We start from the raw sequence: 22,637 nt of genomic DNA, 5'->3' as shown, positions 1-22,637 counted from the left end.
GTATGTAATTTTAATATATAAAAATTATTAAAAAAAATGCAAAATACATAAAAATCTCAAAATTTAGCATTAAATCTGTTGATGACGTCCCCACATAAGTTTTTGAATATAAAACCAATATTGTTATAACAATATTGTGGTAAACTGTCTCATCTAAATCACAATGTCTTGGTGAGTTCTGTTCATATTCAGCGCGGATTGGACGGTAAAATGAACCAAGGAAATCTAGTTATTTACGATGTATAGTAAAATGCGCTCCCAATGGGCCTACACGAGCGGGCGGGCCTTCAGTGCTCAAGGTCAACTTGCACCGCGAACAGCTCCAGAATTTTAGCTAAAAATGACGAAATGTGCGGTAAATGAGTGTAAAAATACGTCAGACAAACATAAAATAGATACTAGCATCACATTCCACAAGGAAGTGACGCGTTTCAACTTGTATTTTTGTATAAATATTCACTAAAACCGAAAATTAACGTACTACACGAATACCCTACATGAATTTGAATATAAAAACCAGATTCACTACATGAATTTGATTTTTGCCTCACTTGTGACAGTTCGTTTGATATGAAACTATCATTCTATGCGTTATTATTCTAAGCCTAGACGGTACACAGAACGAATCGCTCGTTTTTGCAATACAAATATGGTTTGAATATCTGCCGCTTTACCCCACATGAAAATCCCGTAGGACATTATACTATGGAAGTAACTAAAGTAAACTAGTCTAGCAGTACTAACATCGGTAAGCTCACGTATTCTGCGGACTGCGTATGCAGTGGAGCTTAATCTGCTGGCCAGGGAAGATATATGTGGAAACCATTGAAGTTTACTATCTAATATTTAGATATTTGAGTTTACGTTTAGTTAGAATATCAGTACATTTCTTATAGTACACACTTCTTTTCACATATGAATTAATATTTGTATGTATGTATCTGCGCAACTCTTTAATATAAGTACCTTTAAGTGAATTTGTACAAAATTCGACATAATAATATGTAAAAAAATTAATTAATGTTTCCGAGAAAGGCTATTCCATTACTCTTGTGTTCAAGTAATTTTCAGTCGAAGCTAAATATGGTGCATTTTATTAAGTTTCCAGTAGAAGCTGAATATGGTGTTTTTGGGCCATAAAACTACCAACAGTAGGTCAATGTTTTGGGCCCTTAAATTGTTGTAAGCAAATTTAGGCAGTACTGCAATGACGTTACAATTTAAATTAAATGTTTTAGTTTTTTATATTTCGTAACATGTCACTACGTTTGTATAGGTTAACCTCGGATATTTTTTCGTGGTTTTTGTATTAGACCCGATGTCTATTTGTGGGTAAGTCAATGCATACGATGAAAATTATATGTATGGGTGAAAATATTTGATAGCTACACGAAAAGGACTCGCCGGGGTTTGTGGTTAGCTGCAGGGATGAATACGTTCGTCTGCTCCGGTGGCGGTCTAGACGAGGGCCTACTGGTGAAGACATGCGCGGGACACGTGTGTTGCCCTTTAAGTTGTTAGCTATGTACGGACATTGTCACAGGACACTGCTACCGGCTTCTCCGACACTAGCCAGAGCTAGATAGACCACATCCAGTCCCTCCAGCCGCGTAGGAGTTTGGAAACTGGAGAGACGCCGTTTTTCGGCGTCGCGAAGTGAGCATGCTTTACAGCTCCGCACCAGAGGCACCAAGGCGCTGGCCTTACAGAGAACTGGATGAGGTCAGTGCAATCGGGCTGATCAGGGGATAGGACCATGCTCGCGCAGGTCATAATGCTCTTCGCGTATACCCTAAAGGTCGGTGGGGAGGGTCACTATAATCAAAACTAATGTAGAAAGAATAATAAGACTATCAACATTATTGCAGGATTGATTGAGGGGATTTCGGCTGGCATTCACAAATTCTGAAAAATTGGTAGTCATTAAAAAAAAGGAATTTTTTTTAAATTTTTCCACCTTTCTCGATCCAGTTTGTGGCAAGGATTAAGACTTAGAATTATAGTAACAGACTTTCGTTGAGGTTGAAGAATGGAGCCAGCAGAATAATGTTATCCCAGTGTGGGCGGTAAAATACGCTTGTAACTTTAAAAGGTGGACCATCCTAATATTAAAATTTTATGTCTAGCTGGAATATTGCACGTACACGTAACATCTAAGCTTTAGTTACTATAGATTCCTCCTTTACCCAATTGTTGCCTTCGCTTCACGGCAGATCTCAATTTGGTCAACACACGTGTTTTACTAGTCTGCCCTTCTTGTCATAAATATTAAATATTGTTGTGTAACTTTCCAACAAATTTCAAATAGTAATGGACATTTTTCTGCAAAATCGGAAAAATACTATTCACATTCAACAACACTACGCAAAGGCCATTTATAAGTCCACAGGAGCACCATTAAAATAATACCAAACAATTAGCAATGTATTATTTAATCATTAACTAATTTTACCTAGAATATAATAACAATTGTATTCGTAACCGTTAACAAATTTCTTAGTTATTATTAGCTTCTAAATTCATGTACAATTAAACTAATGTACAATTTTATGAATTTATTATAGTACAAGATTTTATTGCTTTGAGAAAAAGTTCAGGTGGCATCTGGCCATTTTAGTTATTAAGAAATAAGCACAATTAAAAAACGTCTCTCACACTTAGGCGATCAACATGTTGCGAAATTTAAAATACGAATTTATTCCACCAACAAATGAGCATTCATATCAAAATTCAACATGAAGGCCATTGACCTATCAACAAATGAAGGCCTATTATCAGTAGAATAGGCCTTCAAGTGGAGCGGAAAAGACGGGTTTTTCAGCAACTGGAATGTAGTCAAGTAGCTGTCAGGATATCAGCGAGGCTAAAGTATTAATAGTCCTCCGTAACCGAGTCACAGAAACATTTGGCATGTTAATTTTATTATTAATTTTATTTTATTTTAGTATTGTCAATTTTTTGTAATTCATTCCTTTTGGTTGTTTAGGCACAACTCCTCTCCACTCTGTTTTGGTAGACAACGAGTTTAACAGCTCTATTTTTGAATGAACGCACACTATGATTACAATCTCGCTATTTGCGAATTACAGTGACATTTTTGCCCGAATGTGCGTGTATTGCACACGCACATGACAACAAAAATCGCAAAACAAAAACGCATGGGTTATCCCTTTATTTAAAACGTTTGGTAATTGGGTAATTTTCAGGTTAGTGTTCTGTACCTAATTTCGGTGGCAATTTTTAGTATTTAAGTATTCATTAACATTGAGTGTAAGTTCATGATAATATAACTTATATCATATCACCGCAATCAGGTAGAGAACACTAACCTGAAAAAGACCCAATTGTTTCTGGATTGGTCGATTTTTGCACGGCCTCATACAAAATAGTATAAACTTATGCAAACTATCCGTTATTTTTCTTCCGAATAGTCGACGTCCAGTTCCATTATCAACGGGAGATTTTATGTTCTGTATGAGGTATGCAGATAAATAAGTGGGTTACATCACTTTTTAAAATTAGCATTCATGTTTTTTTCTAGAAATTAACAATTTTTCAGTCATTCTGAAACTATATAATGTAAAAGAAAAATGTACAAATTGCGACTGAAATACAACGTATTGATTTGCATTCTCGCCATATTTACAGAGGTCATTCCAATTCGAAACTGAACCCAAATCACTAAAAAAATAAATAAGAAAGAAATTCCTAAATTCTTATTGAAGTTTGATCCAAGGGCCTTGCGCTACACGTGCCCCAGGTACCGGCAATCATTTTAACAATGGCCCATGCGCAGTATGCGCAGAAAATATGCATTTTTGATCTATTTGGTGGCCAGGTAAGAGTAGAGACGGGGGCGAGTATCGTATCGAGCGCGTGATTGGTAGATTGTCAGTCCATCTTGCGTATTGCGTCTGCGTTCCGCTGACATCGCGCATACGTTCTAGTTTTTCACGAAATGCAACGTGGTTTGTGTGTGACGTAAACAAAGTTAGTGCAAAAAAAATCGCTACCATGTGCATTTACCATCAAGTGCGTTCTTATGGCATGATGTGTAACGTTTAGTTTACGCAGATTACGAATGTCGAAGAATTGCGCGCAAAAATCGTATCTGGTTTTTTTCTGTTGTGAAGAATGTGCTAAGTTGAAACGAAACCCTGGAATCTGTGGCTGGCTCCGGTACGGAGCCTGCCACCAGCTGTGGAGCTAGGTACTTTTAGCACTACTTTCATGTAACCTCAAGTTGGTAAGTACCAAATCTAAGTTACAAAAATTCTTTTTTCAGTCAACATTTCTAATTCATATAAATAATTAGTAAATTATACAATACTAGTACAAAAACATGATTTAAAAAGAAGGTAAATAAGCGATCGAGAAAGATTACGTATCGCCCGGTGAAGGGAGTGGCGGGGTCACTGTCCTCTGCGGTGAGTACACTTGGGGGACAATTTTACAAAACTTTACTAGATACAATTAGCCAGAATATTGAACAGAATATTTTTTTAAATATTTCTAGATGATTTAGCATTATTTCTATTATTAATTTCTTAAATATGGTGAGAATGCAAATCAACACCCTGTATACGTTAATTTGATGGTGAGCAAAGTCCGCCCGTTATATCTTTATTTGCCAAAATATTATTATTAATGTAATTTTGCAAGTAACCTGCATGCAATTTGACAAAGTTAATTTTTGACTATAATAATATTTTAACACGAGGGTTGTAAATTATGTTCTATTGGACTTTCTACTACTATGTACTAAACTTACATTAAGATTAACAACAAACACTAGTCACATTGTCCTTTTCACTTACACTACATTAATTTAAACCGTCTCTTACAGATTTAGTACCCTCTTACAAGTACGCTACGGAAAATTTGAAAGCCCTAACTATTGTGTAATTTTACAGAAAAGTAATTGCTGACAGAGTTAATATATTTACAAATCATAAAGTTATTTTACTTTTAATTTTAAAGACTTATTGACTATGGATTTCAAAATAAGTTCTATCGCAATTATTTCAGAAACCAAGAGTCACAATTTTTAGTTCTTTTTGTACACAAAATCAATAAAACAGTAAATTATCAGTCCACAACACTTCGACGAAAAAATCCCCGTCATATTTTTTCATTATTATATATGGACACAGAATTAAGCAATTTAATTAAAACAAGGGCAGGCTATTTTAGGCTAGGTACTGCATAATTTCGATTATACGTACATTAATTTTAAATAACACTTATAATTTGAAATTATAATCTATGTTAAGTTTTACACTGTCGTTGTGTGTGGACTAATGCTCACCAATGTGTCAAATTAAATAGAATAATCAGTTTTGTTTCAAAATATCAGTTATACATTAACTTGAGACAATAAAAACTAAACATTTCAAATTTTTTATATGAAATAATTGCAGGTTATTTAACAACGAATCTAACATATAAAGAGGAGGGTACCCAATCCACTGCTTAGAAAGAGCAGCTAAACGAATTTCATGTAGCTACCTCTTCTGTGTTGGCCTCAAATTCCAGTTTTACGTCGTTGCTGAGCCCTTCTACGTCTACCTCGTTTTCAGAGGCATTCAGCATATTGAGAGTTACCTGTGGATATAAAATGGTATGTGTTAGTTCCAAGTACCCGAAGCTCCGAGCCCGCCCAGCCATACAGGTGAATATGTTTATAGTTATTAAAAATTTGGTTCCTCAGAATATTCACACAGTCGATAAACCTGTTTGTACCGGTAACCAAAACTATTTTGAACACCATATTTCGGGGATTCGTGATATCACCAGATCCGTATACAAATGCGATTGAATAAGGCTGATTTGGTTTCAAAACAGTGCGTATGGCCTGGAAGGTGGAGTTCCGCAACAGGCATTAAGAAAACAGTCAATTAAATCAATACCTACGCTACATTTCGCAAAAAATATAGTGACTCGTCTGCAACCTTATCTCCGTTTGCATAGGTATAATATCATAATATGGCTGCGTTATAAAAGGTTTACTGTTGGATCTCAAATGAATGATTTAGTAGCAGCAGAGCTAGCTCATTGTGAAAGAGTTCGTCCAGGGAAGTACTGCCACCTTACCTATTTCTGCTGCCGCCCAGCAGTGTCAGCATTACTGTGTTCCGGTTTTGAAGAGTAAGGGTGGTGCTGATGACGTTACAGACACATGGGAATTGTCAACTTATGTCTCAGGGTGACGGGCGGAGTGGCAGTGCCCCTAAGATCTTTGCGATGTAAAGCTCTGAGTGACACTGCAACTGTTATGGACAGGCGTGTAGCTTACCATTACCACGACTTGTCCGTTCCGTCACTTGATATCACAAAAAAAAAGAATACACCGCGTGTGTGGTACGAACCGCACTGAACCGTCCTATACTTTGTTCGCGTTTGTAAAGCAACGACGGTCTAAATAACTCACGTAGTACCTCCTCCTCATTCTTGGAACTCGTAAGAAAACACAATACCAAAAGACTCGTTGCTCTCTAGCCATTGCGCCGCGCATTATAATACGTGCGTGACTAATGCTTAGTTTACCCGGTGCAAGCTAGTGTGCAGATCGACATGCGAGTTACTGTCGTACTAATTTGTAATTTGGATTGGCCATTACATGATCCCATATAACGCAAACAAAGCAAATGTAAAGTCGTCTATCGTTTCTAGCGTATGAATGGAGTATAAATATATAGTGGTGTTATCTGGTTGGATTACTTTTGAGTTTGCATATCTCTTACAGCAGTAGTTGTAATTAGCCTATCTTCTTTTTGCTATTTCGAATATAATTATAGCATTGCAGTAATAATAAGGATAATTGAAATTTTCTCAAATTGTAGTATTTTGGTACTAGTATTTTACGCTAATAAAAACTTGGTTTTATTGTAATAGTAATATTGAAATATTCCTCTGAGAAGCAGTAAAGAGCCCAAAATAATCCCAATCCCCTTCTTTGAAGTCTCTTAACTCGTTCAGCCACCCACTGACCCACCTCGAATGAGAAGCTCAGCTACAGTATGGTCAACATCAAAATAATCTGAACGTTCAAAGTAATCAAAATATAGAATATATAATTTATATTTACACTGGCTCTTTAAACGACTAAAATATATGCAAAAAGTCGAAATTGCTAAAACTAGTTAAAACTATTTATATTTATATTTTTACTAAAAGTTCGAATATTTTTGGTTAGTTTGAACTTTCATGTCGACGCTAACTGTACCAATCATGCGGCCGAGTGAATAGCAAAATTAAAGAAAAAAACTATAAAAATTCAAACTTCACTAACCAAAAATCAAATCAAAAAACAGCACAAAAACTTAAAAATTGTACATAAGAAAAATTCATTTTTTATTAGTTAGTGAAGGTTTGAACCTCGGCGTTTTTTCCTAACACGGACTGATGGCTGATCACGCTCCGTGGTGATGCTACCTGAGGGGTCTGCGGCTGAGACAGACTTGTTACCGCGCTGCTTACCTGTCTCACAGGTATACCTGCATCTTCAAATGCTTTCTTCTTTAGTGTTGTACGGATTTGGGTTCTGAAAAATTTCCAAATATACTGTCCATTTTTTCGCACTTTTCTTACACTTAATACTTAAATAATTAATTATGTAAATAAACTTGTTAAAAAAAGGTGTAATCACTAAGATCAACGTAACAACGGCTCTGTAAATGTTTAGGAAATTGCTTAAGGAAGAACGCGTATCTTTAATTACTATGAAGAACAAATTCATAAATACCAATAAAATATGAAGTAAGCAACATTACAAAGTAGATAAAATCATGAGTAATAAAGAGATTTGTTAACTGTTGAGATTTTTATTTATGGAATAAAGACACACAGTATAATGGTTTTTGTGGTTTGTTGTAATTACAGAAATATTATTGAAATAAATTAGGCATTTATAAGATATTTTTGGAAACACTTCACAACAAGATTGTATAGATTGTAATAGAAGCTTTATGTTCAATTAATCTACTTTTGGATGCCCAGAAAAGTAACAAAAAAGCCGCTTAGCGAACGACACCGCTCAAGTAATTTTGAGTAATTTTAAAGGAGATTGAAATAACTGCGTATATTATTGTAGGTATACATTGTTTATGACAGGTGGTCTATGTATGAATGACATATATAATTTATGTATATAAAATTATATGCATGCGTGTTGAAGCGAAAGATGTGTCAGGACCATAGCAAGTGGAAGACTGTTGTTTCTGCCTATCTTGATGGGGGAAAAGGCGTGAAGTATATATATGTACGTATGTATGTACAATTATACTATTTATACTGATATTGACATTTAAATGTGACAAAGGTAACATTCAAAAGTAAAAACCGAAAAAATCTTGAGCAGTGTTGACTGTTAAGCGACAATATGGATGCAGTTCTCAAAACATGTGGATCAGAAACAATTAAATTATATTAGTTTTCGAAATTGGTTCAACAGCAAATTTATTTTTATTTATTTAAACATAACAAAATTTACATAGGTATAATAATTGTACAGTGTCCCAAAAACCAGTTTAGGTTTTACCGTACACTGCCACTCGTCATCTAGTACAAATAAACATTACATTTAACTTAAGTTGTAGTTATGAAGTAATCCAAGGTATTAGCTCAGCAAACACTGTTAATTTAATTGTAGGGTAAAATACAATGATGGCAATCAATTCTACTTGCCCTGGCCGATCGACACGTCGAGAGATTGCGAGTGCCTGTATTATGGCTAAATTGTGCAGACACTCCGGCGGATTTCTTACACTTGATTCAATAGTACATTTTTATCAATAATATCATGTGTATACCATGCACACGTACATTCACATACACATAACACACAATCTATAATACAATTTATATATACACATTCACATGTGTGTTATTTAAACTATAATTATGTATATGATATTCTATTAATGATATTTTTGTAATAAATTTAAGAAATGCTTCTTTAACTTATTTTTAATGTTTATTTTATTAATTTTTTGTTTGAGAGTTAGGGGTAGGTCGTTTATAAGTTTTAGTATTTGATACTTTAGTTGTTGTTTCCCGTAAAGATTGTTAAAACATGGAAACTTTAAGGTAACATTAGAAGCGTTGTATGTATTTCTGTCGTGGTGCCTGATAACTTGTAGGTTTTTATTGAAATAATTTTCTGCTAGTAGTAGAAACTTTACCTGATCATATATTGGTATTATAGAGAAATTATAAAAAAGTTCGTTGTAATCATTGTGCTGGGCCCTACCTTACATGGTAAAATGGAACCCAGAACCTCCACATGCTGAAAAAATTGTTGAACAAATGACCATACTCACACAGTCCTGTTTTTGATATGTTGACTAAGCTTATTGAGGTCTACTGCAAACCGGTGGACACAGTTGCGCAGCATCTCAATTTCTTCTTCAGTCCACTTGCCACTACCGTAAAACAAAAATCACATAATTGTAGCAAAGCTGCTTAAACATATATGTAAAACAGAAAGCATCCAGGACAAGATGTAAATTTTTACTAGCACATATAAACAATTGTCACCAAGCTTTTTATATCAGTATTTAATTTATAATCCTGTATGTACAATTGCATAATTTACTGAGGTTAACTTGAGTCATTGCTTCTATGAGCTACCATGAATTTCGAGACTTCATGATAGTGATCCAGCCCTAACTACCAGCCATGCAACCTATAGGAAGGTCATTGTGAGACAGTATGACCTAAGTAGCTAGTATAGTCTGGCTTTTTGGAAAACGGAGTAAAATGACATTTGCAAGATTACCAGTTATCATAAAATTGTAAACATTCATTGACTTGTTGTCCACAGTTTTATCAATGGATTGTGAAAGAAGGTAAAATTTTGCCAAAAATGTCTGAATTGTGAATGTTACGAGGTTTTAATGATTACTAATAATGCCTTCCTTATTTTGACAGTTGCAGTATGCATACCTCCGAAGTTCCGTGATTATTGATATACAACTATAGAGAAAAAATGCAATACTTCCTGGACTCTTTCATTTTTTAATGTTAGTGATGCGACATGCTCTTTAGCTCCGGTATTTATTGAGCCAACAGATTATGTAACAAAAATTATTCACATTGATAAATGTTGGTACTTGTCTAATAAATTATAATGACATGAAATAAATTATAATAATAATAAATTTTTATTTCTTATTATAACGAATCATCGGATTCTTTTAAGTTTGATTAATTAAAAGACAAGAGCTGCTCACTCTATCTGCCAATCTAACGGGTCAGGGTCCATACAATAAATACCTTTTCAATTTAGGTATCACGGACAGCCTTGTATGCAGAGTGTGCATGGAGGGGGAGGAATCGGCCGCGCACATCCTACTAGAGTGGTCTGGCGTGGCCAACCACAGGACAAAGTACTTTGGAGTGACGAGGTCGCTCCCCGAAGTCTTCAGCAAACCGAAGAGGCTGAGATTCCAGGAGGAGCTTGAGTGGCACGAGTAGGACCCTGCACTCACCACACGCAAAATAGGAGCCTTGATGTCGAGTTGCGGAAACTAACCTGTCACGAAGTACCAAGTAAATCATCGGATTCTTCTCCATGTGAATGTTGAATGAATTATCATTTGAATCCTCATTAACATTAATTATTATTAATTCTTGAGTACACAAATTGTTAAACGCAACATCACAATCTCAATTAGACAATATTTTCTTTTTTGAACCTGCTCACATTCACGATTTAAACTTCTTCATAAATAAAATTGATTGTTATAAAAAAAATCAAATCAGAAATCAATTACGACATACTAATTGGTTAGAATTCGAGCAGTCAATAAATGGTTGGACGGAGTGTAGTATTGAAATATTTTTTTATTCATTATACATTTCAATAAGAACAGGAAGATTTATTATTTTATATTTTTATATTTAATATTTTATATTAAAAAACAAAAAAAGCTGTGGAATCGATAGCATTCCGCCAGCATTGCTTAAAGAATGTGCTGACGAGCTAGCTCTGCCATTCTGGTTACTGATAAATCAGTCATTTGAAGAAGGCATAGTCCCGGATCAGTTAAAACAAACAATAGTTAAACCGATCCATAAAACTCAATCAAAAAATGACCCTAATAATTATCGCCCAATAGCTCTTTTGCCCTCGTGTTCAAAAATTTTTGAGAAAGCTATGTATAATAGACTCTACAGTTTCTGTGAAAAGTTTAATATATTCAACGAAAGTCAGAACGGCTTCCGCAAAAAACGGTCAACTGTCTTAGCGGTATATAAATATATTCAAGAAGTGCTTAATATAATCGATAAAAAGAAATACGCTATGGCATATTACTAGATATGTCAAAAGCTTACGATAAAGTACAACATAAAATATTATTAGATAAACTAAAGGGCATAGGTGTTCGCGGTAAAGCCCATGACTGGTTTGCGTCATATTTAAGAAATAGAGTTCAATTCGTTGAAATAGATTATTTTAATTATGGGACAAAAGAAATACAAAAAATAAGATCGGATCCAAAAATTATAAATGCCTCAATACCACAAGGAAGTATTATTAGTTGCCTCCTATTTCTCATTTATATAAATGACCTCCCTACAGTCACTGACGAAACTTGTATATTGTTCGCAGATGATATTTCCATATTAACGTCATGTGAAAATAATGTTCTTTTAAACAGCAAGCTCCAAATACTTGTAGAAAAAACCGAGTCATGGCTGACAGACCACAATCTAGAAATTAACTATGCAAAAACTAAATTAATGTCTTTTCACCCACATCAAAAACAACCAATCAATATTAATTTTAGTTATAAAAACATAAATTTGGAAGTAGTAAATAGTTGGACTTTGCTTGGCTTAAATATAGATTCCAATGTTAATTTTAAATCACATATTCAAAAAAATTCGTATGAAAATGTCAAAATTTTATTATGCACTTTATGAAATAAAAAAAACTACAGACACACAAACAGCGATAACGACGTACTACGCATATGCCTATGCTTGGCTAAGTTACGGTGTTACTCTGTGGGGTAATAGCACTGATGCACCATCGCTTTTCACATTACAGAAAAAAATTATAAGAATAATTTGTAACATAAAACAAACCGACACATGCAAGCCTCACTTTCAAAAACACAAAATACTAACCTTACCATGCATTTATATTTTAGAAACGTGTAAATTTGTACGTAAACACCCAGAATTATACACCAAACGCTCAGACCTCCCCACACACCACACATCAAGGTACCCAAACAAATTAATGCTGCCCCGCTCTCGTCTCAAAATACATGCAGATGGCCCATTGGCCATGTCCATTAAAATTTATAACAAATTACCCGTCAAAATTCTGAATATAGATAATAATAATAAATTTATATCAGAGCTGAAACAAATTCTTCTGTTGAAAAGTTATTACAATGTTAATGATTATTTAAACGATAGATACATAATTAATTAATGGCTTGACATTTTAAATAGACTTAAATTCTAATTATTTGACATTTTAAATATATATAAATTCTAATTATTTGACATTTTAAATAGTTTTTAGTTTGACTACAGGATAATTATTATTGACATTTATTTTTCATAAAAATTTTTAATATTTGGTGCATTTAATTTTTAAGATTTATAATTTGTACAATTGTTCATATCTGGAAATAAATATATCAACATAGCGTCCTCCTCTCTACCGAAATTGCTGTGCCCAACAGGGTCCACAATTGATGCTCATAGATATAAGTTTTTCATCTCTGTATTTTTACATTGTGGAATGCAATAAATTACTGATTACTGATTCCTGATTATTGAAGATTTAAGTATCTATTTGAAAATTAATAAAAATTTAAAATATGCCTGCCACCCCTTCATATTTTCAATAGTTTTAATGGCAGTGTACATAATTTCCTAAAAATTTACAATTCAAATGAACCTGTGCCCAGTAGTCGGACGAATAATGGGCTGATGATGATTCAAAAGAAAGAAAGTTTGGCTGTTTATTGCATAAGTGTGACCACCATTGATTTAATAAACAAATAAATACTATTTATCAACTGCAATCACTAGCTGCTTGCAAGCGAGCAATACTAGCACAATGGAATGTTATTTTACTCCATCTTCAAAAAAGACAGACTGTACTAGATTTCTCCAATATTAGTAATTCATTAGAGAGAGGTGTTAAGTGACCTTCTTTAATTATTAGGAGTGACTTTAAAAGAAAAAATTTGGCGATTAAAGCTTACCCAGGTTGGGAATCTCCCATAGGATGCAAAAGCATGGTCATTTCTGACAGTTTATTAAACGCAGAGCCGGCTTCGCGAAATATTTCCCCGACCTATGAAAGAAATAAAATAATACAGTAACAGGCTACTAGCATCATGTAGGTACAAACAAACATTAATAAACAAATATTCTTTATTACCTTAGCCGCGGAATTGTTCATTGTGGTGACCGGAATTTTGACGAATCAAAGTATTGCTTAGGACCAAAAATTAGTTCCCAAATTAGGGACGCTGACTTTATTTATAGAAGTTAAAGTTAATACAATGGTACGTATTGCGGTCGTAACTTTTTGTAAAATACAATGAGCTTTTTTAATATTAAATGCAAAGCACACGACTTAATTTGTATTAATCCAATCTGGGCTAGACTTAACACAGAACACTAAAATCACAAAGAGAAAGAGAAGCATAAATAATCTGATCAATTCTATTTGACAGTCAAAACTACCAACCATAGAAAGTGTACGGCCACTGCCAACTTTATTTCATAAATTAACAAACATTACACCATCACCAAATCTTGAACAGTTCTTTTAACAGCTATACAACTTTGCAAGCTATGCAACTCTAGCAATTTATATGCGATTGTATCGATGATGCAAACGCGTGACCGCTTTGTTACCACGCCTTCATGTACGTACATTATTGGCGAATCTGAATTCTATTTACTAAGCAACAACATTTAAATTTCTCTAATTAATACAACCGCCCGGTGGCCGCGTAGATACATTTAAGTTAAAACGTGAAAGCTAAATAAATAGATCGTATTTTGCCATGACAGTTAGACGCACGCGGTCGCTGCGCGGCGGTAACGCGGATTCCTCTCAGCCATCGCGCGGCGGCCGCGTGGGGTGACGGCGATGAAATTCTTGTTGATTAAATGCACCCTTAGACTGTTTAGTGAAATTGTTTTAAAAATATCCTATATAGTTTCTTGGTCTTTTTTCATTTCTCGCGCAACTTTTTTTTTCGAAACACGTAATAAAGAAAGAAACTAACTTATGCTGGTAATATTTTATTTTATAAATATTTCACGGCTTCTTATAATCAACAAATACTTGAAAAATAATTTATCTAAATACGTCCTTCGTCCGCGTCTTGGATTCAGTCAATCGCTTTATTGCCGAAGGAGGTTTCCCTTCATTAAATAGCACTTGTGACGTCATCGGAGATACAAAAAATGTGGCACACGCATGATTTTTTATAGATCGCGGTACTTGCGGCACATGAGTAAAGAACTTGCGGTGTGTATCTTGATTATGTCTGTGGTGCATCCCTAGTCGTGCGTGCATGTCCAATTAAAAAAACCGTAAAACCACGGCACGGCTACAAGAGTGAACAGTTTTGAATGAATGAAGAATTAAAAGTGCAATGTCAAAAAAAGGAATGAATGAATTATAAAATAACAAGAAAGACTGAGAAGCTTGTTTTTTTTTCATTGTAAATTTTATTAATATTTCTATACATTGCATACATAAATTGTAATAGTTAATACTCAAGTGCTAAGTTTTTGCAGCAATAATAATAATCGACGCGTGACATGATGTTATGTGCGTCCAACCAAATTAATGCGTATACAGATGTGTTTGTCACACGCCACGCCTGCCTGGCTTGTTGACTTGAAGTGATGATGTCTTCGCAAGATTGCAGGAGTGCCGCGTTTCTTTTACATGTTTAAGAATAGGGAATAGTGTTTTTAAGTTGCCCTGATTGTGGTTTCACAATTTAATCAAGGATTGTGTTCGTCTTAATATACAATGTTACTTGTTCTAATTTTGGCACTTCTCGCATTGGGACATGCCTATGACAAAGGTAACTCTGCTTATTCACGCATGATATTGTTTTTTTACGTTACAAATGATCATTGTAACTTTGTTTACAACTTCATGTTCATGTGCACTTTTGTAGTTCTCACACATCTCCCTCCCTTAGATTCTCTCAGCTAGTCTTACATTAAGCCAAGTTAACCTCTATCTAATGTACCTGACGTACCATTACAATGATTAACATGCATTGTAATTGCACTATTATAAGTTAATGTGGATTAATTGATAGTAACTAAGTAAGTAATGTAAAAGCTGTAATGAAATATGATTCTAACTAAAATGCATATATCAATATGCATACTTTGCTATTATAATATACATGTAGGTACTTATATTTACATAATCTATTTTGTTTTGAGACAATTCATAACAATATTCACAAATTTCAAAAGAGTTTAGGTTAAGACAGATTGTTACTTTTGTCATTTTTATTTTTTTGTATCTTCAGGTATCATAGGTAGTAATTTAGAAATAAATATAGCAATATTATCCACATTACAGCCAGTTGTCAATATTTTGGGTCTCTCTGAGAAAGTATTCTCATTTTATAAGTATTTAGAATGTGATCTTCTGTTGATGAAGACAATGACTAGTTTATCCAATATAAGAAGCATTATATGATATTACTCAAATTCTATGTTTTTGGTAATTTGGTAACTACAGCTTGCCCTAAGATACTGGCCTCTTGTAGAGATTTCCACTTCTCCCTTTCTTTTACTATTTGCCAGCAACATATTTAAAATCATTTTCCCAGCTAAAGTATGATCTCTCTTTCTTCTTTTTTCCTCTCTTGGGTACCATTCCATGGTATCTTTTGTTAATTTATCAAGTTTTTTCTTTCATCATTTGTCATGTTCAGTGTCATTTTTGTTGTTTTATTATTTCAGCAACTTTTTTAGTTATTGACTTGCTTTTTAACAATTAACATATTTTTCTTTTTTTGTGATATACTTTAACTACAATTAATGGTTTAAATTACAGCATCTTTCTATGGAGCTAGTCATGTGGCCTACCCCCTGCAAGAAGCTAAAGGTGTGACTGACATAAGTTTCAGATTCCGAACTCATCTTTCTGATGCTTTACTCTTACTTGCCGCTGGTAAAACTGATTACTGTATGGTGAGTTCATTAATGTCTTTGTAGACTTAAGCTCTTCTAAAGATATGTAGATTTTGTGACTTTTCATAGAACCCCAAAAAATGTACTATAGTCTGTTCCATTCCATTTTCAACAATAAGTAAATAAAACTGTTTGGTTAAAATTCTAAAGCAATCACTCAATACATCAATGAAGTATATTTTGAAGATTTCGACTTGATATATCATCATATTTTCATAATCATAAAATCATGTTTGAAAAATGGTAGTCCAAAAGTGAGGTTACTTTTTAACTATATGAGACTATGACTAGTCTATGGTTGCTATACGAAAAAAACATTCAATCTATTAGTAAATCGAATATTTGAATCTCAATCAAATGAATATCTAAGTGTAAGGATTTGCAGGAGGATTTAAAATTAAGATTTCGAAATTTTAAATATGCTTAATTAAGTTACGTAAGGAAAACTGCTACTTTGTCTCAATTGAATAAATAGATTCATTCAATTAATTAATTGATTTGTAGTTGGCATTACAATTGGTCATCACTAAACCATCTATGGATATGTATAATATTTAAAATGGATTGAAACGAAGTATGGAGAGACTGAGTTTAGGTCCTGTCACATTAAAAAAATAATTTATCAGCTTCTTTTTTTACCGACTTAAAAAAAAGGAGGAGGTTTTTTAAATATATTTAATTTCTATAATCTAAATATTTTAGATCCGTTTGGAGGGTGGAAGATTAAAACTGCACATAAACCTTGGTGCTGGTGAGAGTGAACTGTCTTCACCAAAAGGTACATACCTCAATGACACGCAGTGGCACCATGTCAACATTGTTAGAAGAGAGGCCAATCTTACCATGAAGGTAACTAATATTTGTCAGTCCTGTTTAAAATAGTGCTATATATAAATTAGACTGAGATAAGACCACTAAATACCAATGACACTCTTGGAAAACACTGCAATAACTAATCACCATAATTTTCAGGTTGATGATAATGTAGTTAAGAAAAAACTACCAGGCAGATTCTTTGAGTTAAACATTCACTTTGGCATTTTTTTGGGTGGACAAGGTGACTTTTCTGAACTTTTTCTTGGACATATGGAAAATTTCCGAGGATGTATGGAAGATGTAAGTACTTGCTTCTTTGATAATATTGTGTGTGGATTGAAAATAAATTTTAAATTGTAACAATTGTGCCTTTATATTACAAAGTGACATTGCATTCCAGTATTGCGTACACATTATTTACCTTGTTTCATACTTATGCTCTTTGCAGGTTTATTACAATGGTGTCAAAATTATCGAAAAGGCGCGAAGTCGCAGTGGATCTGTTCACGTGGAAGGTGTTACGTGGAATTGTGCGCCCGAGTTCGACGCCGATCTCACATCGGACATCAGTTTTGTTGATGAAGGAGCTTATTTGATTCTGCCTAAAATAAACTCTAGAGCTGGCGGAAGGTGGGGTTTTCAGAACATTTTAAGACCAATATTTATAGAGTTGTTGCTAAGTATTTTCATGATCCAGAAATTAAAATAAAAGTATTTTCTCAGTCAATCAGTGCAACAAAATGTCACTAATTTGCAAAGACCTGATTTTAATGGCGGAATAGCATTCTTTCATTGAAAGAAAAAGGGATAGCGTCAAAAAAACGTTTCTTTCGATTAGTGTGCTACATTGCTGACTTACAATTTCAGATGGCAAATAGAGTTTAAAACAATAACACAAAATTCAATAATTGTATACAACCCTGGAGGAGGCCGAGGATCTGATTTCTTGGCTGTGGAGATCTTAGAAGGGGTGATACGTGTCAAAATGGCGCGTGGACAAATAGTGCACACTGTAAGGGTTAACGATGGACAGTGGCACAAGATGCACCTTTTGTTTAACCCATCCTTGATTGAGGTAAATCATTTATGATGATAAAAAAAAATGTAATTACATATATTTTTGTACATAAAATGAAAACATTTTATTTACATATAAAGTTTTAAAATGCTTTTGCGATTTTATAGTTTAAACACATTTACCGAATTTTATTTGAAGATAAGTTTTTTATTGCTTGTGCAATCATATTTATATTCTAAGTTTTTTGAAATCTCCACTTATGGAATCATTTGGAAAAAATTGCATGTTACAATTATGATTCTGGCTTTATCTTATAGCAAAATCATCATATACACTACAATCACCCCACAACACATTCATTTACGTCGTCATTACAAATTCATACTAAAACTGCAGTTTACGTCCAAAATTAAAATATATTTAGTAGCTGATTGTGGCGAATTAATTAAATAAACTGCAGCGAATTATAGATGTAAAAACACGGCTAAGTGAATTTTTATAGTCGGCGTCTAAATAATCCGAATAGTCTAACTAACATGACACTGAATTCAAGGTGCACTTTCTATTTGTTTTCAGTTTCAGCATTAAGCTTACCTTAAATTTATTACTATACTTGTTTTATATGGAATTAGAAATACAGAATCAATTTTGAAAAGTTCATTTACTTGCTCCTCCTCGGAATCGACTCCGGGAACTACTCAAGCGCCCATAATTAAGCTAACCTCTGTACCATGAAAGTTATCAACGGTAAACAAAGTATGCGAGTGTCTCTGCCACAAACACATTAAAAGAATGATTAATTTCTCGATAAGTGAATATGTGAACCTCTCGAAGTTTTCTGCTATTTGAATTTGTTCTATTGGCCAGCACGCTGCGAATTTTTTGTTTAAAAAATAAAATAATTGCCTCAAGTCCAAACACGCATGGTTAAATAAATTAAGCAAGTACATGTCGTCATGTATTTGATATATCCGTCCCGTACCCATAAACAAATTATAGCTGCGGTTGGGTATATAGGAAGTATTAATTGTCTACCACCACCATGTCATCATTAGGACGCAAATAGTTTCATGTTCTTTGTTGTGATTTAATAATAACATTTTATCATTTATTTATTCGTGTTAATTGCCTTAAATTGCAAAATGTTTTGAAAGCCTTTCTTGATGTGCAGGTTTTCTTACGAACTTTGTGATGGTTTATACTCTGAGATGAAATCCAAGTCAATGTAAACAAACACCTACCACTGTCGAAGTGACATCTCATAGATAATAAACCTTTTTCCGGTTCTGCTCTTCATATTACGCATATTACGAGTAATAATTTATAATGGAAAAAAATACCCTTTTTTATTAAACAACTTACAGAACTTTTAGAACCATTTTGTGTCAATATATTTCGTAGATCAATTGAGAAATTATGACGAAATGACAAATGCCGCAGCCCATAGAAAATTACCCCATACACAGCGCGAAAGAAACATATCACAGAATTTTACATCAGGATCATAAATGCTATATTGCCTTCATGACCGAACGGTTACCATGTCGGCCCGTCATGCAAAGCTCTCAGTTTCTATTCCCGGGCCGAGAGAAATATTTGTATTACCTGCAGTTATTTCTTTCTTGAGTTTGGGTGTAATTTGTGGTATTCTATGTATGTGCAGGGCTATCAGTGTGTGCGTTATTTATTTATGTATACCTACTTTTTTTTCTATAACATGTCATTGATTTAAGATTTCACTCAAGCAAAACAAATAATGTATTTCATGTATATACCAAAAGGCAATCGGTTTTTTTAGCTATTGTTAAAAAACTATTATAAAGAAGTATAAAGCATGCAACGACACAACGCATATACGGCAAAGAGCACATTCGCTAAATACAAGCGCCAGAAATCGAATAAACGAAATTGTGACAATGCAGCTCACGCTGGTGGGTAGGCAACCCGCCGACCTGTATATCAATCCGTATTGATCAAAAACTGACTTTTTATTTTTATTATTAATTAGAATTAACGCTATGTAATATTGAATCAATTTATTATTTTAATATTATTGTTCTTCATAAAAAATATTATTTTAATAAAATATAAAAGTAATAGCATTATAGCAATAAATTATTGTTAATAACACTTCTGCTCAAAAATGTATGTGTTTGTATAGTGAATAAATAAAAAAGGCAGCCAAAGGTTGTGTACCTCCGAAACACGACCAATAGGATAACAAATCTTTCCACAATAATGAGTTTTTGAGCGTATCGGTTTAAATAAAAATGATGATTGGATAATTTTTTGCTTGTACAGGGTCAAGAGCACGTCAAGCTTGACACTTAAGACTTAACTCCAACTCTATGCCGCCTACGACAAGAACGGTCCAAAGTACATAGTGTCAAGCTTGATGTGCTCTTGACTGTACATGCTCACCATTTAAGAACAATATAAAACATCTTGCATTATTTTTTTAGACCTTTTCACGTTTCCACTATTCTTAAAATTTTTTTTTTTGTAATTGATACTCCTTACTTCGATTTTATCTCAGAGTTATTATACGTACATAGTTAGGTATATGACAGGATGTAAAAGTAAAGTTTCCAAGTAAGCTTTAGTAAGCGTAAGTAAGCTTTCCATTAACATTAAGGGGGTCACCACATTTATTGCCCAGTTAGAAAAAGCTTTATATCCATGTAATAAGAGCGAAAAAGTAGTGCGTTCTGTGACGGCGGTTAAAGCGGACGCGAAACGAGTTACGTCTTTCCATGGATATAATTTTTTTTTCTTCCAACTGAAGCCAATTCAGCTTTAATAAAAGCGGTGACTCTTTAAAGAATGGAGTTAGTTGAAAAAACAGGCATTTAAAAAATTAAGAGTTTGAAAACAACTGCAATATTTGTTTGTGACGCACAACCGTAATGGCGCTATACAAGGTACATAATTATTGTTTTGCTAAGAGGGGACGGAGCATCAACCCACTATAGACTATAACCCTTAGTATCAATGCTACATACCTCTCGTTTAAAGATATAACATTCTGGCGTACTAGCTACGTCGATTAAAATATATTACAAATTACCAAACTTAATTAAATATTTAACAAAAAATAAGAATATATAAAACAAATAATATTAGCCACAACAATGTACTTTACACGAATTCTTAAATAAATAAAAATAACGCATCACGCTCATAGGGAAAAAATAACAAAGAAAAAAATTATATATATGTAGTGTAGTTTATATAGATATTTCAGGTATTTTTTTTTCAAATTCGGTAGCACTTCCTGGATCCGTACCAACAACGTCCCCCAATTGCTTCCGAGCCCCTACTCCCTTAGGACTCTTTAGTGCCCACTGAAGAGTCACGGGCGGTAGGGACCACTTTGGGAAACTATTATCTAGGCTATCACGGCTTAAACATAATATCTCGACTGTATATGAATATATTAAAGGTCACTATTTCAATACACAATAATTTGATAGGGGCTCGTTTTTGGACCAAGAATAAAGAGTAACAGAGCATTCAGTATATATAGTCATATTCATGAAGTGTATATAACTCAGAAGCGACTATTAACTAACCGCGGATTAACACAAAGAATAAAAATAATAAAATACTATATAAGCTAATTTTAACTAACCTATGTGCTTGCTGTGTTTTTGTGTTGCTTTAATTGTTTCTCACCCAATCAGACAAAGTGAATTGCAGTGTTCCCCTCGATCTTCTTAATCTCGGGGGAAGTCTGCTCAGAAATGTGGCAATAGAGCTATGACTTGTTGTGTAAAAAAAGCGTATTTTGTTTGCATAAGTAATAAAGCGTTGGATATAATATATTGGACTCTGACATTTACATCTATTTAATATTTAATTAGTTTCTTAATATTTAAATATAACCTTATATTATACAGTCAGCAGCACATAAACTTTACACTTTTGTTCGAATATTGCCTCTAGTGCAACAAAACAAAATCCATCAATGTGTAGATAGATATGCTGCTGTTTTGGAATTGAATCGTCTGCTCTTAATAAGTCTTATATTTTTGTCCCTATGAGATGCGTGTTTTTGCTCAACAGAAATACGTAATACAATACAATACAAAATTATAAAGAATGGTATTTTTATTAAGAGAATTATTTTTTTTTACTACAAAATAATCGGAGTGTCGTACAACATTTCGAATGAATCATTCGTTTTCGTTTTCCAGCTCTCGGTGGATAACATAGCCATGAGCACCAGGATTGAAAGTGGAGGTACTAGATACCTCGATCTATCAGATTCGTTCTACCTTGGTGGGATAGAGACAGAGAAGCGACAGCGAGCCTTCGCTAAAGGAATTAAAGCTGCTGACTCCAGTATAATGGTACTGATATTGCATTTACATTAAAGCATAGGTTCCCAAAGTTTTTGGCCCACCGCTCACTTAGGCAAGATAAAAATATTTCAACGCCCACCACCACAAGAAATAATTGAAAGCACGTATTTTTCGTATTAACTCACAGAAAAAATCACAAGGAAAAAGAAAATATGTAGTGTAGTTTATATAGTTAACTCAGGTATTTTTTTTGTCAAATGCGGTACCATCAACGCCAACCAATT

General features: G+C 33.8%; 2 protein-coding genes across 4 annotated transcripts in view; one reads left to right on the top strand and one right to left on the bottom strand.

Annotated features, from left to right (window-relative positions):
* Positions 1-4,653: 4,653 nt before the first annotated feature.
* On the bottom strand, positions 4,654-13,633 carry LOC113227850 (chromatin complexes subunit BAP18-like). Of its 3 annotated transcripts, none has more exons than XM_026460917.1 (5): positions 13,412-13,633; positions 13,233-13,324; positions 9,321-9,422; positions 7,378-7,543; positions 4,654-5,604 (listed from the first exon to the last, which is right to left on the bottom strand). In XM_026460917.1, exons 1-5 carry the CDS (start codon positions 13,430-13,432, stop codon positions 5,497-5,499), a joined length of 489 nt encoding a protein of 162 aa, XP_026316702.1. In that variant the 5' UTR covers positions 13,433-13,633; the 3' UTR covers positions 4,654-5,496. The 3 variants fall into 3 exon arrangements, with proteins under 3 accessions (XP_026316702.1, XP_026316710.1, XP_026316719.1); XM_026460925.1 differs by having other exon boundaries at positions 4,655-5,604; positions 7,435-7,543; positions 9,321-9,425; XM_026460934.1 differs by having other exon boundaries at positions 4,657-5,604; positions 7,480-7,543; positions 9,321-9,425.
* A 1,238-nt stretch (positions 13,634-14,871) lies between these two features.
* LOC113228689 (chondroitin sulfate proteoglycan 4) overlaps positions 14,872-22,637 on the top strand; it is a 33,390-nt gene continuing 25,624 nt past the window's right edge. Inside the window, exons 1-7 of the mRNA XM_026462045.1 lie at positions 14,872-15,083; positions 16,079-16,215; positions 16,918-17,064; positions 17,188-17,331; positions 17,480-17,661; positions 17,899-18,106; positions 22,246-22,401. Coding sequence (XP_026317830.1) covers positions 15,029-15,083; positions 16,079-16,215; positions 16,918-17,064; positions 17,188-17,331; positions 17,480-17,661; positions 17,899-18,106; positions 22,246-22,401 — 1,029 coding nt within the window. The 5' untranslated portion in view covers positions 14,872-15,028. The remainder of the gene's footprint in view (positions 15,084-16,078; positions 16,216-16,917; positions 17,065-17,187; positions 17,332-17,479; positions 17,662-17,898; positions 18,107-22,245; positions 22,402-22,637) is intronic.

The sequence above is a fragment of the Hyposmocoma kahamanoa genome, unplaced genomic scaffold (genome assembly GCF_003589595.1).
Source record: "Hyposmocoma kahamanoa isolate Upper Pololo Valley unplaced genomic scaffold, ASM358959v1 100021, whole genome shotgun sequence".
NCBI classification, from domain to species: Eukaryota; Metazoa; Arthropoda; class Insecta; order Lepidoptera; family Cosmopterigidae; genus Hyposmocoma; species Hyposmocoma kahamanoa.
This window is presented reverse-complemented; position numbering and strand designations above follow the sequence as displayed.